An 18,168-nucleotide genomic window follows, 5' to 3' on the forward strand; every position below is an offset into this window, starting at 1 on the left:
CTATTTGGAAGTTTAATGATGGGTTGTGTCAGAAAGTTTTAAATTTCTTCGGAACAGGTGAGCAAATATTGCTAGCTTTTTAGGATGTCATCTACAATGAATGCAGGTGGTCATCTGCTTACCCAATTGTTGTAGATTTTAGGTTTTTGACAATTTTTGCTGATAAAGTTTGGGCACTGGCCACGTTACACGTACGGTTCGCTTGGGCAAGGTTTAACCAAAAGTCTTTGTTCATCCATTTTTTTTGCATTCTTATTCTTTTATCATAAACAACTGTTAGAGCTAAAATTGGGATCTTTTATTGCAGGATTAAAAAATAAAACTCGATTATCCTTAAAAATTATAACTAGGTCAAAAATCATCCTACGCTAAAATTTTTGACCGGACAATCTTTGTATTATGGTCGCAATAATATTTATTTAACTTTACTACAAAAACCACTTATGTTTAATAACTTAAAATATACAAAAGCTCATTTTAAGTACCATGTTGTGCGTTTTCTTTTTAATCCTTTCTGAATAATTATTTTTTTCCAATGCCATTTAAGACAATTTCAAATCAGATACGGTGGTTTCCACAACTTTGTTAATCTTAGATAAAAAAATGTTAATGCATTTATCGCTTTTATAGAAAAGTTGTAACATAAACAATATCTAACAAAATAAATAGCATACATAAAACACAGGTTTCAGTTCTTTAATTTTTAATATCGATATTTCGATCTCAATCTTAGGTCATCTTCAGGAACTCTTAGATGCGCCCGGTCGACCANATGTTAATGCATTTATCGCTTTTATAGAAAAGTTGTAACATAAACAATATCTAACAAAATAAATAGCATACATAAAACACAGGTTTCAGTTCTTTAATTTTTAATATCGATATTTCGATCTCAATCTTAGGTCATCTTCAGGAACTCTTAGTTGCGCCCGGTCGACCGACAACTAAGAGTTCCTAAGAGAGTATTAAAGAACTAAAACCTGTGTTTTATGTATTCTCTGGGCCTCGAGCTTATAAAATAAATTTTACATCAGTTTACAATTTAAATGCCGATAAACAAAAATAATCAAAATAAATAGACTTATAAACTCTTCCGGCGGCCGCTGTGGTGTAGTGGTAAGCAGCGCGCGCTTACACTCCGTAGGACCTGGGTTGAATCCCTGGTCAAAGCAACATCGCAAAAATATAGAAAAAAAGGTTTTTCTTAACAGCGGTCGCCCCTCGGCAGGCAATGACAAACCTCCGAGTGCATTTCCGCCATGAAAAACCGCTTCTCATAAAAATACAATCGCCGTTCGGGGCGTCCCTCCCCTTTGTGTGACAACATCAAGGCGCACGCCAGAATTTGGAGGAGAAGCTCGGCCAACCACTAACACATGTGTAAGCGCCAATCTATTGTTACTATTATTATAAACTCTTCATAGTCTGGTGTAGACTTGTATCAGATTCTATAAAATTGTAGTGTTATGAGCACAATCACGTATAATGGGCAGATAACTTAGCAGGCAAATATATAGTCAAAATTTTAAGAGACAAAGATTTCAAAGGATATTTTACAAATGTTAGTTTCGCTTTATTTCGATAGAATAGTTATTAAAATTTAGCAGTATAATGCTCAATACGTAATTGTTCATGAAAAGACTTTCTTAAATAAGTGTTATTATTTATTTCTAAAATTAAATGAGAATTGTTATCAAGTCAATAAAAAAATGCTTATATAAAAAGAAAAGCACTGGCCACGTTACACTTATTTATCAGGTAATTGTGCAAAGAAGTCAGTTATGGGTTCCTTTTTTCCATATGGAATCAGTATGAAATCGACAATACTAAGAAAACATGTTATATATCCTTTTGGAAAGGGTACTTAATTATCCAAAAAACAACTGTTTTAGTTTTTCACTGGCTACGTTACACTTAATATTTGCGGTACATTTCATTACGACTTAATAGGATTTTTTCTTTCTAAACAACTTTTTCGCTAACTTGGAACGCATCCTGTTAAACTAATTTATTTTCTATCGTTCAGAACTTAATCGGCCCAAATAAATCAAGGAAAGCTTATATTTTTGTACTTTTCCTTGTTGAAGTACCTAAAACTGTTTTTAGGTTCGTGAAAAATCCTTCGACAAAAGGAGCAAAATATTAAACACAAAGTGCTTGGCCATGATAAGAATTAGTGTCAGAAGCAGCTGACAGATATAGTGAATACCAATAATCACTAATATGTTCAATATTTGAAACGCAAAAAAAATCGGGCTGGTTTACTTTCCTGTAGAATTGGCCATATATAGATTGAATGGCTTTTGCCTACAACATATATACCTCGTTTATACGAAGGTTTGAATGAAACCACATCAACTGAATGCGATTTCCAGTATAATGTTTTTACCATGCATTTCAAAGCGGATTATGTGGCAACGCCGCTGAAATGGATTGAAGTCAGCTGTTAACTTGCTGCCAGTCAGTGTTCGGACTCCTCAAGCTTCAGTAGTTTATATCGTCGCCTGGTTAAAAGAGTCTCGTATGTTAATTTCGGCAGGTTGTGGGAAATCGCGATTGAAGTTTGGAATGCAATTTTTCAAAAACGCGAAGATAGATTTTCTCCAAAGTCTCTGAAAATGTTACTAGTTCACAAAATTCTTAAATCATTTAATTTTTAATGTTTATTGTTTATTAGTTTTGAGTTTATGAAGGGTTTTCTTTAGTAAAATTTTGTCGTAAGCATCATTTGTCCACAATTTGGCAGCCACTTTGTATGAAATACGCCAAAATGTGATCAAAATTTCTACCAAATTAACTACACTTTTTACTCAATATCTCGGAAACTAAAGGAGATATCTAAAAACTGATAACACCAATCGAAAGACCTTATTTCAAGATATATAACTGCATCTAGAACTAAAAATCGTCAAAATGGCGCTTACGACAATCTTTTACCCAGGCGACGATATGTATGTTGGATTTTTAATTTACGAATCAAACATTATCAGGCCGATTCTGAACAGAAACTCCCTGGGAGTTTTCTCTCTTTTCCCTTTCCTCCTATCATGAATAAAAATTGCCTGAGGACTTTATATATTAAATGGCGGAGTTGAGCTCTCAAAAAAGTGTCAAATAGCTTCTTCGAAGTTCGAATTTCCCTTCCCAAGTTTTCGGGGAAAATTCTACTCTCTGGTAGTTAATTACTGGAGGATTTCTTTTTCGGGAGAAACAAATTCCCGGAGAACATACTCCCCGGGAGTATTAAGAATTGGGCTGTGTAAGTTTTAAATGAACAATAATAAAGAAATTCACGAGGGGCATTCACCTTAATAAAGAAAAAGCTTTGAGAAACCTTTCATGGAAACTTTATCTGAGTTGTGTGAAATCACTTAGATGTACGAATATTATGTTACATATTAAGGTAAATATTCATAGGTATATATCTACCTAATTATGTAACATAAAATTCATATATCTAAGTGATTTCACACAACTTAGATAAAGTTTCCATGAGAGGTTTCTCAAAGCTTTTTCCTTATTAAGGTGAATGCTCCTCGTGAATTTTTTCATGATTGTTCATGTAAAACTTACAATGTTTGATTCGTAAATTAAGGCTCAATTTCAGATGGCCTATTTAAGTAGAGATTGTTGATTAACTTCCACTATTCATTTTCAGATCATACATTTAATCTGCACTTAAATGGCCAATATTGGCTATTTAAATATGAGATATGCAACCCTGTGTTTGTACCAAACAACGAAGATTGAGTGGTAGGTTGTTTAATCAATCCCACAAAAAAAACGATCAGCTGTTCAGCACAACATGTAAACAAACAAGCAAATGCAACAACAACTTTAAGGAACAAGCAGCAGCGCTGCCAATTGATTGGCATATTTAAACAAAGTTGATCTGAAACTCAACGAAAGTTAAATGGTATTTAAACAACAATCGACAAATAAACTTTGCGGCGTTTTTGCTGCATTTAAAATGCAACATTTAGCACTTTCGAACATATTTTTTCGAAGAGCTTTCATGCTATCGCATTTAGCAAATGTACATTTACGCGAGTTCGAAATCATATGCTTTTGACAAACAGCCGTGTTCCAGTCGCTTATTCAGATCCGTATCTATTACGATCAATTCTCACGCAGAAGATAATGTGCAAAAAACCCTACTGAAAAGGAAAAAACAAAGTTAAAATTAAAAATTCAATACAAAAACTTTAATTGTTTTAACCATAACCGAACATTTGTTTGTGCTGTCGGTGTCGGTGCTGTCAATTAAAATTTCCTCACTTTTTAGGAAACAAAACAAAGAGAGTTGATCACAAATTGATCCAGATTTCTATCAGGATCACATTGATGTTGAATTTGCTTAACTTTTCTTTATCCAAATAATGTAAAATAATAAATGAAATCTCGATCGGCGATCACTGAAACGCAGCTAGCCTCTATATACTCGAAAGAGCAATGTTGCAACTTTTTACCATTAAATCATGTTCGAATCGTGGAAATTTTGGAAGATCACAGGGTTGCTTTTAGCATTAGGTTCTTTCCCTAACTATCCGGACCGGATCCGGTAATTAGAGAATAAGCGAAAAGTTTGCTCTCAAAAATGGTACATAATCCAGAAGTACGGGAACGGAAAAAACCACATTTCGTGCCCAAAATTTGTGAAACAGCTAGTGATGTGCTGAATTTTCGGTACCCACTACTTAAAAAAGATTTCGGCACCCAATACTTCCTTTTCGGTACCCGATACCGATTCTTTACATTAAACCTTCGCCATTATATGCATTTCAAGTTTAGAAAAAACTTTAATTACTAATTTATATGATATCGGCTAAAACACTTGAACTTATCGCAACAGAGAAATATTATTTTATCAGTTTTAATCTTATTTGATCCAAGGTTCAAGAAAAATGCTTTTACGGATGAAGGAGCCTTTTAGGGGGAGATTCTGTAACCAGTTAGCAACAAGTTTCGGATCGATATCGCACTTGTTGACGTAAAAATATTTCATATCATACGTCAACAAAACCGATGCCGATTCGAAAATTGTCGCTAACTGGTTACAGAATCTGCCCCCAGGCCTACAAAAATGATATCGTCAGATTCAGTTGGAACAAAAATGTTTCAAACAAGTAAGAGTTTCTCTGCATGATGGCCTCGAACCGACATATATACACCTTTCATTTGAATCCGTATTAAAAGCTCTATTGGCTCCTACAGTCGGGTTTTTATAGGCGAGTCTCCCCTGAACCGTTTTTTCCATTTTTTTGGCCTATGTGCGCTTTTATTCGAAACCTAAATGTTTCGGTACCGAGTATCGAGAGTATTGGATACTTTCTAAATCGGTACCGAATATCGATCAATACCTAAAAGTATTGACTCAGCACATCACTAGAAACAGGAAACATGTAAACACAAAACAGCTGGCATGCACTTTGACACTTTATCCATTTTTACCCGGAGAAAAAGTCCGGGCTGTTTTGGGCAGGAAGAAGAAGACACTTACGATCCAATACGTTCCAAATTTCGCTCTCTATTACCCATTTTGTTGAGTACGGGAATGGTTTCTGGGCTATTTTGGGCACCCGCATGATCTCGCGTTGCGTACGGGAAAGAACCTATTTAGATTCTTAATGCAAAAATGGACTTGCATTTAGTTGCATTTAGGAGACGAATTTTGTATGGATAAATGTACATTTAGAGTAGCATTTAGAGCTAAATGCGCTAAATGTGCTTTCTCGCGTTGCGTACGGGAAAGAACCTATTTAGATTCTTAATGCAAAAATGGACTTGCATTTAGTTGCATTTAGGAGACGAATTTTGTATGGATAAATGTACATTTAGAGTAGCATTTAGAGCTAAATGCGCTAAATGTGCTTTTGCGCGTAAGCAAAAACAGCCCATTAAGTGCCATTTAAATATTCATTTGAAATCGGCCATAAAAATCCAACTCTACTACGGAAATAATATACATATATATATATATATATAATGATATTGCAACAAGTCTAGAATACCAACCGTTTAGCTATAAGAAAACGAAAAATGTGGATCGATAGAACTTTTTACTCTGATTTCAACCATACCAATATTATTTGGCGCGAACAAAGCAAATAAAAGAGTATAAGGTTAAACTTTTCTATTTTGTTATATTTTTAATATCTCGGAAACTACTCAACCGATTTGAAAAGTGTTGATATCAATTTAAACGACGTAAATACTATAATTTAATACGACAAACATACTATAACTACGGTGACCATATTTATGGGAGCCGAATACGGGACAAACAATAATTTTGCAAAAACTTACAGATCTTAAAATGATCAATCATCAATGATCCTAGATGTATTAGTCCTGAAACAGCATTCTTGTAGTAACATCACAACTTTGTAGGCAATTTTTCTGGAGCTTTTACCCCGCAAAATTTGTAAAAGAAAACCTTAAATTTTAGTATAATCAAGTACAGTTTTGAAGTCGCTAAGACATTTAATTTTTGACAATTTTTTTTGTTGACGATGTTGCGTATCTTTTTCATACAAATTAAGTATGTTCGACCATTTTTTTTTTTTAAAGAGAAGCAAATGAGCAGCACGTTATTATACTCAATTTTAATGATGTACAAAACTTCAAACCAATTTTTTTTTACTAAAGATTCTAATTAAAGAGTTCGAAATTTTGGTGAAACATTGCAGAATTAATTTTTATAGTTTTTTGCACAAAGTTAGAAATTTGGTATTTGAATAACTCAGTGAGAGGGGACACCGGTATGTTTGCATGTATGTATTTATATAAAAAAAAAATATTTATTGGTGCAAAAATAGTGGGTAGGCCTGTGGCCAATGGTAAAGTTCTTTAACCATCTCTGCAAGATTGTAAGTTATGCTGAGTCTGCAAAAAGCTCCGGAAGCATTGTCCGGAGGATGCATCAGACTAGGCCAAGCATCGGTTATTTATTTAAGTACAAAGTGGGTAGGCACTGTGGCCAATGGTAAAGTTCATTTACCAACTCTGCATGGTTGTAAGCCATGCAGAGTCCGCAAAATGCTCCGGATGGTTGTCCGGAGGATGCATCAGACTAGGCCGACCATACTTTGAACTGCCATCAAATTATAACTTAAGAAAGTTTTATTACATGGCAGTTGAGAAGTCCTTCATTAAATTCATGAAATTTTCGCACGAGCAGCAGTACATATCATGAATTTAGGCTCTTTTGTTAGGAAAAGAGTTTTACTTTCATAAAAAAATAATAAACATTAAATAAACTAAGGAAAAATAGCCAAACCTTGCTAAAATTTCGAGTCCTAATTTATATTTTAGTCGCTGTATGCATTCTTCGAATCGAAACACAGATATTCAGATTAGAAAATAATAACTGTTTATGGAGAGAATTACGATCATAACCAACATCACTTAAAACTCGTTAATAGGCATGTAAATTTAATGAGCTGTTAAGGCGTCGAAACCCCGGATACGGGACAAATACAGGACATTAAAAGAAATACAGAACATTTGGCGTCCCGTATAAAATAAATAAATTGCCAGGACAATGGATCAAAAAAGAGGACTGTCCCGTATAATACAGGATGGATGGTCACCGTAACTATAACCATTTTTGAAACAAATTTTAAATAATCGTCATTTAAAAAAATCTACGCATATACAATTGCGACTTTACCACTATTATTAAATACCTATTAGGGCAATTCATCTAAACACGTACATGCCTCGTAACCATGTAAAGCTCGTAAGGTTCCTTAATTTTGTATGGAAAATCGTTTATTTAGGAGATCTACGCGGTTACGATGACCTTACGCGTTGAATGGATAACCATATTATATTATATATTATTAAATAGCATTAAAAAAAAAGATTAATTAATAGTGGGTTAACGTCAGTTAAAAGACGGAGCAGGTATTCAGACAAGCAGAGTAGAGGAGCAAATTTTAATAACGTTAAAAACAGGAGTGGATCTACTCCAACCGCAGGTAAGTCCGAATACTGCTACCAGCTGTTACTAAATAGTGAAGTTCACAAAGTAGTGTTGCCAGGAGCCTGATAATAAGCATTATTTTTTTCAAAAGTTATCTTCGATTCGTCATTCAAGCTTTAATATATAAAAATGAAATGAAATAACAAAAAAAACAACAACACTGAGGGAAATAATGCATAATGCATAATGCATAGTAAAAAAGAATACTTTATATTTGATTATCGTTTAAAAATGTTCGTATTTAAAAATAATATTTTGATACAAAAATGTACTACGCACGTATTTGACTGTTCACATCTGAGTATGTATAGATAAGTGTACATACGCATCCCCAGCTCGCAGAGCGGTGACAACACACGCATACATACATAGTACATGCCCTGAAGGAACGATTGATCCAATTGCTCGAAAAATATAGTTGTAGGTATAGTAGTTTTGTATCTAGACCAAAGATAGTCCAAAAATTTAAAGCAATGTAATGTGAAACAGGTGAATTGTACTAAAAGAGGTCCGAATGTAATGCATACGGTATGAGTTTGGATCTAGGATTGGTTACAATGTCATGCAGTAGCGGACAACGGGTACAATTAACGATTTACTGATATATAGGCACTTAGTCAACGAGTTTTCATGTGCGGTGTTGGCATGCAGAGAGAGTATCCGCTTCGAAAATCTGAGAACCCCGGTTCGAATCGCAGCTGGCACAAGTTTTATTTTATTTTTTTTTTTATCTAAAATTGGTTACAATGTAATGCAGAAGCGGGCAATTGGTCGGAGCCTAGGACATTCAATGTTAAATGTAAATAGAATTTTATATGTGCTTGTACCAAACTTTGGACTACTTACAATCACCTGCAATCTAGTTTGTGGTGTGCTCTAAGTCTATTTCAATATCCTACAGGGTGTTTATCCGTACAAATCGCGTGCTGTGGTGTTGATGGAAATTCAACATTTGAAAGCACAATTATATGTCTGGCTGTAGCTGAGTGCGCAAAGATGCTTGCCAGAATTTGTTGATATCCAGAGAGGGTCAGGGTTTGAATTCCACTGCAGGTAAAATGCAAATTAAATATATATTTTTTGTTTCTTATATTGATTATTCGCTTAACGGATGCTTTTTCAGACCGAACGCGGTCATTTTAATATGCGCGTAATTCAATTGAATATTTACGAATATACAGTACTTTCTGGGTGGGTGGGTTAACTGAAAGGATCTTAAGTATGAAATTTGCTTCCTGGCGCAAAGAGAGAAACTGACTTCTAGTTAAAATTTTTGCAAGTGAGCTCCAAACTAACAGTAACTTTAAAATTAAATGTAATGAATTCTTTGACTACACTGAAAGTAGAAATGATCTCATTATTGCTATTCCAAAATGTCATAAATATTAAATAATTCGTTGGCTCCTGTGTACAATGTTAATGTTAATGTTAAAATGAATAACCTTTTTATTTTTTATGAACTACATTTTCTTCGTATACCAAAGTATTGTTAAAAACAAGTACTCTGGCGTTTTAAAGTATTTTCTGTTACATACATTCATAATTTTGCTTTGAATGAAAGTGCACTGAAAATTACTGAATTTTATAGTATGAAATAGGGATGGGTACATTCGATATTCGAAGCTTCGAGATTCGAATTTTAATCGAACAACAATACACACACAACAATTTTCCACAAATGTGGCTCGATAGAACTCTTTACGCCCTATTATTTTGTTTCTTTTTTACTCAAATATATCACTTTAAAAAGCAAAATCTTACGTTGTCATTAAATGTAAGACTTTTTTATTCGTTGTAAAAGTATAAACATACATTCGTATAAATGTATAAGTATGTAACGTGAAGTACGTACAAATTTCTTTTGTTCTTTTTAGGCAAGAAAAATAAATAAAAGTACATTAGTACAGTAGTACATACAGTACGTCTCAAAAAACAAGTTTCAATATGCCACGGTGCGTATGAACCAAGGTTCAATGAAAGGTTGCCTGACATTGGACAATCTTACAAATTTTAAAGGTATATTGTTCCTAGTTTTTAACAGCTCAAAAATTAAAATCATACTTACAGAGCTTTTCGAGAAAATTGACTTGGAAAATTTGTATTCCATAATTTTTTTTTTAATTTATTCTATGCTATTCCCAGTAGATAGACAGAGGTTAAGGTCTTATTTTAACCGAAGGCAGGTAGACCTGAGCAGAAGCCTTCATCCTAAAAGCGTGGAGAAAATCTTGGATCAACACATCAGAGAAGTCAACCAAACGGAACAACCACTGAATAAGAACCAATTTGCCTATCAACCAGGCAAATCCACTGAGACTGCCATTCATGGCCTTACGAGGAAAATTGAAAAGGTTCTGGAGTCTGAGAACATAGCCCTTTGTGCCTTAATTGACATTTTGAGGGGCTTTTGACAACACGTCATACGGGGCAATAAGAGATACCCTGATATGCAAGAGAGTAAGCCCATCAGCAATAATAGCTTTCCATACTAAAATAAAGGAAGATCAGTACGGAGTAGGGAGGCACGAAAGAATCTATTACATCCATAAGGTAGTGTATTCTCTCATCTACTGTGGACTGTGGTTATAGACGAACTCCCCTTCCTACTGAGCGTCCACGGCTTCGAAACACAAGGCTATGCAGACGATCCGGTGATCTGCCTAACCGGGCTGCATGGCGAAACGATCTCCAACCACATGCAACAAGCCCTGCGCATTACACAAAGATGGTGTGGAACCAAAGGATTATCCATTAATCCTACTAAAACTACTCTGGGTCCGTTTACCCGAAAAAAAAAATGTTATCCATGACTTAATTTACTCTGGACGGCACTAGAATATATCTCTCAAATTAAGCAAAATACCTGGGGGTGAGGCTGAATAACACACTCTCATGGAACACACGTTTGGATGCAACCGTCAACAAGGCGATAAGAGCCTTCTTCGCTGGATCGCGACTTTTTTGAAAAATTTAACGGCTTCCTGCTGGCTATCAAGATTGTGACGCCGACAGTCACCTACGCATCCTTGCTATGGTGGAGTAAAGCGACACAAAGAGAGGGAGGCCACCTTTTCGGCACTTAGAATCCTAGATACTTCCGAATTAAAAACCGGAAATGAAATTAGGTACACTGATGGATCAAAACTTTAAGTCGGAAATACAGGAGCAGGTATATTTAGGCGCTGAATTTTAAAATATCGATACCAATGGGCAGCTGCCCCACCATTTTCCAAGCGGAGATTCTTGCGATAGAGATATGTAGCAGAGAATGCCTCAGAAGAGGTACATCTTCTAAAACATCTGCATTATGTCGGAGAGTCGGGCTAGCGCTGAAGTCCCACACATCATCAAAACTAGTGAACGACTGCCTCAGCACCCTAAATGCTCTTGGAATCAAGAGCACAGTATTACTGGCTGAGTGCAGAGGCATGAGGGCCACGACGGCGATGAACAGGCGGACCGCCTAGTAAAACACCGAGCCACAATATTCCATTGTCCGAAATCCTTTTGTGGGTTCACCAAAGCTCACTTAAGAGAGATCATAAATAAGTGGGTGGACAAATCATTACGTAGGAGTGAAGGTCCAGGGTAAAGATAAGCTAAGCGGTTCATCTGTCCATCACAAGAAGCTTCAAAAAACCCCATAAATCTGACAGGGAGGACCTTCGAACTCTCACTGGGTACCTCACGGGACATTGTTCACCTCTGTAAAACTAATATTTCAGACACGAGCGTCTGTTGTTTCTATGAGATGGACGAAGAAACGCGAGAACACATCCTTAGTGAATGTTCGATAATAATACCCATTGCATTTTTTGTGTTTTTGGGGATCTATAAAAAATAGTTAATACTATAAAATACCTAATTGGTTATTATTATCGGTAGTCTCCTGAAGAGAAACAGAGTTTTCCAATAAAAATATTGATTTTAAAGAATTTGAAAAATCGTTTTTTCCATATAAAATACATGGAAAACTTTAAGCGCTTGGAGCGACCTCTAACCATTTTTTAATTTCAGAATAAAAAACCAGGGTGCGAGAGCATCAAAATTTCGACTATCCTTTTCTTTAACTACCCTATTGCATATACAATATTATGTGAAAATTAAAATTCTATAATTAAAAGAAATTGAAATAAAAATTTTAAAAGACACTTTTCTCGAAAAGTTCTGTATGTATGATTTTCATTTTTGAATGTTTAGAAACAAGAGACAATTAGGGGATTACCTTAATCTCGTAAAGTCTTAAACTGTTCAAAACTGCGTAAAGTGACTGTTTGACAGATAAACCAGGATTTTGTGAAGCAATTTTTGTTTCGTAGTATTTTCCATAACATCCCGCCCAGAGATGCTCAACAAACTATATGAATCGATTTCGTTTTGTTGATGCGCAAAAATAACTTATCAAAATAATTCCGTTTAATTTCAGAGCTAAATTAACGAAACAAAACACAATTGTTAACGTGGAATCGAAATAAATCATCAATCGTTAACATGGAAACAAAATAAATCAACGAAAAGTTGTTGTATGCCATTGCCAGCTCACTATTAACACATAGCACCTAAATGCATGCTACAACTTCAGCATTAACGATCGAATTTCTTTTCGTTAAAAACCATAATAGAATTATTTTGGTCATTACCTTAACGATAAAAAATTGAATCGTTTCAAAAGAAACGATTGCTTTTTGTGGTAAACGCTAAAATTAACGTTACAATGCATCCTTGAACCCGCAATCTTGTCTCTATCACTCTTTTTTTTTAATCCCAACGGCTTTTTACCCTCCATTCCCGCCCAACCGACACGAGGGGCGCAGTCCGCATGACGTACGGAACTTTTTTTTTTTTTTTGGTGCCGAGTGTCGAGATCTGGAACTATTCAGCTACAGAATCAAATTCAAAGCTGATTGGATATGCTAAAGATAGTATTTCAATTATTGAGAGTGGAAATAATAGTTTTCTTTATAGTAAAAATCGAGTCCGATATGTCAAACGTGCTGGAATGAGAGTTAAAATCTTGACATAAACCACGGAATGATTCGTTTAGTTCAAAATTAGTTTTGCATGGCTTTAAAAATAGAGGTCGAAAGTGTCTTGACACTCGCGAGAGAACATTAAAATTTAGCTGAGCCAGGAGGGCCGGGCTATTAATCAAGCCTGTCATTAATTTTACGATAAATATTATACCTAGCATTTCTCTACGACTTGCGAGTGTAGGCAAATTTATGAGATTTAGACGACTTATGTAAGGGGGGACATTGTAATCTGAATCCCAGTTAAAATTACGCAATGCAAAAAGCAAGAATTGTTTTTGAATTGATTCAATCCTTTCTGAATGAACTTGGTAGCGGGGATTCCAAACAATAGATCCGTATTCTAGTATAGGTCTAACTAAACTGGTAAAAAGAGCTTTTGTAACATAAGGATCTTTGAACTCTTTTGACCATCGCCTTACAAATGCAAAAACGCCTTTGGCTTTATTGACTGTAACATTAATATGATGGTTGAAATTGAGTTTGGAATCCATTGTGATACCAAGATCGACAAAATTGGATACCTGCTCCAGATTATAATTTGATATTGAATAAACAGCTGGCTGCACAGCCCTCCGAGAGAAACACATAACTTTGCATTTTTGAAGGTTTAGTGGCATAAAGTTTGCATTACACCACCAAACCACGTTGCTCAGGTCCGCTTGTAACAAAGACCTTTCCTCGATAGAGGACAATGTTTTAAAAAGTTTCACATCATCGGCATACATTAAAATTTTTGAATGTTTTATTATAGAAGAAATATCATTAATGAATATCAGGAACAGAATCGGACCAAGGTGGCTTCCCTGAGGAACTCCTGAAGAAACTTTAATGATGTTGGAAGAACAATTATTAACAATAACTCTTTGTGTTCTATCAGAGAGGTAAGAAGAGATCCATTGAAGAAGACTGGGCTGGGCTGTCAGCTGATTAACAATAATTGCTTCGAATATTTTGGGGATAGCGGAGAGCTTCGCTATGCCTCGATAGTTTTCTATAGAGGACCTGCTGCCGTTTTTGTGAAGTGGTATTATGAAAGACTCCTTCCAGGCTGCGGAAAAACGCCATCTTGGCTCAAATACAATTGAAAATGCCGAAAATTAGCAGAAAACCTAAGTCAATACAGTTAGTGGATGAAATTCTTTTATTTTATTCGCGTATTATTTTTTCATTTATTTTCATTATTTCATAATACATTTTGGTATAAAAATTTCGGCCCCTCGGCAATACTGAAGTCTACGAGGTCGTTTGCGCATGAAATTTGCTTCGTAAATTTACGGGGGGCTCGTAAATAAAGCTCCATACAAATTTTGACAGTTATTTTACGGCGCTCGTAAATTTACGAGCTTCGTAGAACTTTTCGTAACAGCCTGTCAGCTCGAATAAATGCTAAAATGTAAATTAGCAGAAAACCCAAGTAAATACAGTTCGTGGATGGAATTTATTAATCTTATTCACCTATTAATTTTTTCATTTGTTTTCAGTATTTTATCATAAAATCTTCGGCCCCTCGGCAACACTGAAGATAACGAGGTCGTTTGCGCATTAAATCTGCCTCGTAAATTTACGAGGGGCTCGTAAATACAGCTGCATACAAATTTTTACAGTTCTTATACGAGGCTCGTAAATTTACGAGGTTTACGAGGCTTTTGCGAGTTTAAGGGAAGACTCCTTATATACTTTTAAAAGTTGCAAGATTTTCCAATGTCCGACAACGTTTCATTTAATCTTGGTTCAGACGCACCGGATCAACGTTGCCGTCTGCCTATTCTATAAGATGTATTACTTACTCTTGCCAAACATTTCCATGCGATATGCCGTTACAACTTTTGCAGCTGCCTTGCTTTCACGTAATTGTTCGTCTAGATCTTTGAGGGCCGCATATCTATCTGCGCTGGGTGTTGAGTTAAGTGCGGTGTTGTTATTGTTGGTTTCACTATTAGTCTGTTGGGCGTAAATTGAACGTGATTGGTAATTTGGTATCGAATGACCTGCCAATAAATAATATGAAGTTCTTTTAACAGTTTACATACTTTTTAAGATTAAATTGTAAAACTTGTGATTTTCCAAATAAACTGCTAGAGCGATAGTAAGGAAAAAAACTCTTGAATAAACACATAAATATGATTTGCAATTTTTATACAAATCGGCGAATAATATTTCATTTGGCACTTTGAGCTTTCAACAGTATTTGCAGTAATCCGCCCAATACAAATCTGCGCCAGGAAAATGTGGTAGGAAGTCTACAAATGAAAAAATATACATGAGAATTGAACAATGAAAGATCCAATTTTTATAGTGAATTAGAAAACAGTTCTACCGATGAAGTTGAATCAATACTAAATAATTATTAAAAACGATTTAAATAGAATGAAATTAAGGCGATTTTGAGTAAATTTTAAATTTCAACCAATTTTCTTACAATTGAGCATAGGTAAAATGTATATGTTTAATAAGCACATTTTTAGCATATTTTTTTAACAAAAATTAAAATAAAAAATTTACCTTCATATGTACATATGTATTAAAAACAAAGCAGAAATGAAGTCAAACATAGAAAAACATGTAATAATGTTTAAATTCAGAAGCACATGTATTTTCCCTGAAAATTTAGGAGTGTTTGTATAATAAAACTGGTCAAAAGCCAGATTCAGGGAACCGATATTCGCAAAAGTGTGAATTTACTCGCTCCCCGCGCGAGGGCTTCATACTAGAGATGGGCGCGGGATAGCGAGACCCACGGTACTGATTTAAAATTGGCCGGGATGGGCGGTATCGGGAAGATTTGTAAAAATATGGCGGGCGGGACGGGACCGAAATCCTTTCCCGACACTCCCGATAAAACCGGGGTTGCGGTTGCGGTTGCGCAAATTCACAAAATCTTCCTTAAAAACGATGTTTGAAATATGCACTTTTAATGTTTTATTGAGGCGAAAAAGAAAATAATTATAGCAAGATGCCAGATCTTTCATTGTTATTTAAAATTAATATGAAAGACATGAACATTTTTGTGAACCTTCGATCGGTTTGTAAACCTCGCCACACACGTTGAAATCTCAACCGCTCGTTTCAATTTGTTGTCCGTGTGTAGCCTGCTTTAGAGATAGATATCGGGACCCACGGGACCCGCGGTACAATTCTGAAAAATATCGGGATGGGCAGGTTCGGGACTTAAAAATCGAATTTCGGGATGGGCGGGGTCGGGATTAAATATTTAGTCCCGTGCCCATCTCTACTCCATACCTTTCATAAACATCTGAAAATTTTACTTTAACAGATTACTGCATATGAAAAAATTTATATAGTCCCAGCATACATAGATAGAGGAGATACATATGGGTCATTCGAAACAATATTTACACCTCAATATTTTTTTGAGGCAAAATATATTTTTTTACATTCTTTATCGAAAAAAAGAAGACACCTATTATCTTATTTCATGATAGATATTCGAAAATCTCGAAAAAAATTCCCGAAATTTTGAACTCTCAGAGAAGTATCTTTTATTAATTGTTTGCAGTTGTGCGTAATTACCTCGGCTTTCCATGAGAGTGTGAGATAGATTAAAATAAAAAAATGTTTGCATTAAAAAATCACGTTTTTTATTTTTTATTTTTTTTTATTAACTTCATCATGTTTGATATTTATTTTTTTCAACCTGAATAGTTGTCAAACTTTATGGAATAAGCTGTAAAAATTTGAGAATGGTAACTCCAAAACTGTAGAAGTTACGAGTTTTTTCATACCTGCGTACATAAAGTTTATCCGTATATCTCGAAAACTGAGAGACTAGATTGCATACAAACAGACGGACACACGGACAGACGGACATGGCTAAATCGACTCAGCTCTACGTTCTGATCATTTAAGTATACATTTTAATGGGTCTATCTCTTCTTATTCTGGTACTTACAAACATCGGACCAAAGTTATAATACCATTTCTTGCTCATGAAAGGTATAAAAATGAGGTATACAAAAAACATGGCTCGAATCGTAACCAGTGGCGTAACTATATCATGTGAGGCCCGTGTCAAATTCTTTGGATGGGGCCCTCCCAGCGAAAATCGTCACGTTGTAATTTAATTTTTATAAACCACTTAAGTAGTTATCCAATATTATTAGCAATAATGTGTGCATTTAGTTAAATATCTAATAGATTTTTTTTCAAGAACATGGGTTTATACATACAAGTTTATAATGAAATAACAATTTAATTTTGATAAGATATTTATTAATAAAATTCCTTTTCACCGAGCTTTCTATTCCGCAAAAGAATCTATAACATCTTCAAAGTTTGAGGATAGAGCCATAGAATTTTCAATAGACAGAACAGCTAAGTTACGTAGCCTGTATTGTCCCATAGTTTCTCAAATATGTAAGTTTTTATTAATTTTAGTTTCGAAAATGATCGTTCAGCTGTACGCATAAGAATTGGAACAAATAACATTAATGCAGTACATACTTCAGGAAAGTAGGACGACATAAAATAAAGTAAATGTATATAGGCATTTCCAGTGGTCGCGAAACGTACGTTCGTACGCTTTTGAAGTTCAAATAAAAAAATTGTAGTTTAAATAACTAAAACCTCCCTATTATAATTGCCATTCGCACTGTCATCAGGTATGTATGTAACTTGAGAATAGAAAACGCTGCATCTTTTAGGCGCATCAATACTACATAGTTACACCCGAGCTAATAAGAGGAAGGTAAACAAGTAAGAAAGTCTAAGTTCGGGCGGAGCCGAACATTAAATACCCGGCGCAAGTATTAAATATATGTTTTTTCACCAGCACAATAACCACACCGAGTTTGGTACAAATTGGTAGAACGGTTACCGATATACTAATATGTGATCATAAGTGGGCGGTGCCACGCCCATTTTCCAAAATTTTACCATAAACGTATTTCTTGGTAAAGAATTGTTGCAAGCATCAATTTTGAATAAATTAGCTTTAATATTTACTGATTTATCGAAGATTTTGTATTTCTCTAAATTACCGTTACATGGGATGTGGTTATTGTCCGATTTTAAAGTTTCGGCGATTTTTTATGCTGTACCAAGGCCAACAACTGTGCCAAGTTTGGAAGAAATTGGTGCAGCGGTTACCAAGATATACACATGTAACCATAAGTGGGCGTGGCTACGCCC

General features: G+C 35.1%; 1 protein-coding gene across 12 annotated transcripts in view; it reads right to left on the reverse strand.

Moving 5' to 3' along the window:
* Positions 1–18,168, reverse strand: part of drongo (Arf GTPase activating protein drongo) — a 156,243-nt gene that overhangs the window by 22,244 nt on the left and 115,831 nt on the right. For 11 of the 12 annotated variants that reach the window (XM_017609161.1, XM_017609159.1, XM_017609157.1 and 8 more), the window contains exon 4: positions 14,808–15,008. The exons of the other annotated variant lie outside the window; for it this stretch is intronic. In XM_017609161.1, the coding sequence (XP_017464650.1) occupies positions 14,808–15,008 (201 nt within the window). The remainder of the gene's footprint in view (positions 1–14,807; positions 15,009–18,168) is intronic. 12 annotated transcript variants of the gene reach the window in all.

Source organism: Rhagoletis zephyria, unplaced genomic scaffold (assembly GCF_001687245.7).
Source record: "Rhagoletis zephyria isolate East Lansing unplaced genomic scaffold, Rhagoletis_zephyria_1.1 Rzeph_scaffold_00195, whole genome shotgun sequence".
In the NCBI taxonomy this organism is placed as follows: Eukaryota; Metazoa; Arthropoda; class Insecta; order Diptera; family Tephritidae; genus Rhagoletis; species Rhagoletis zephyria.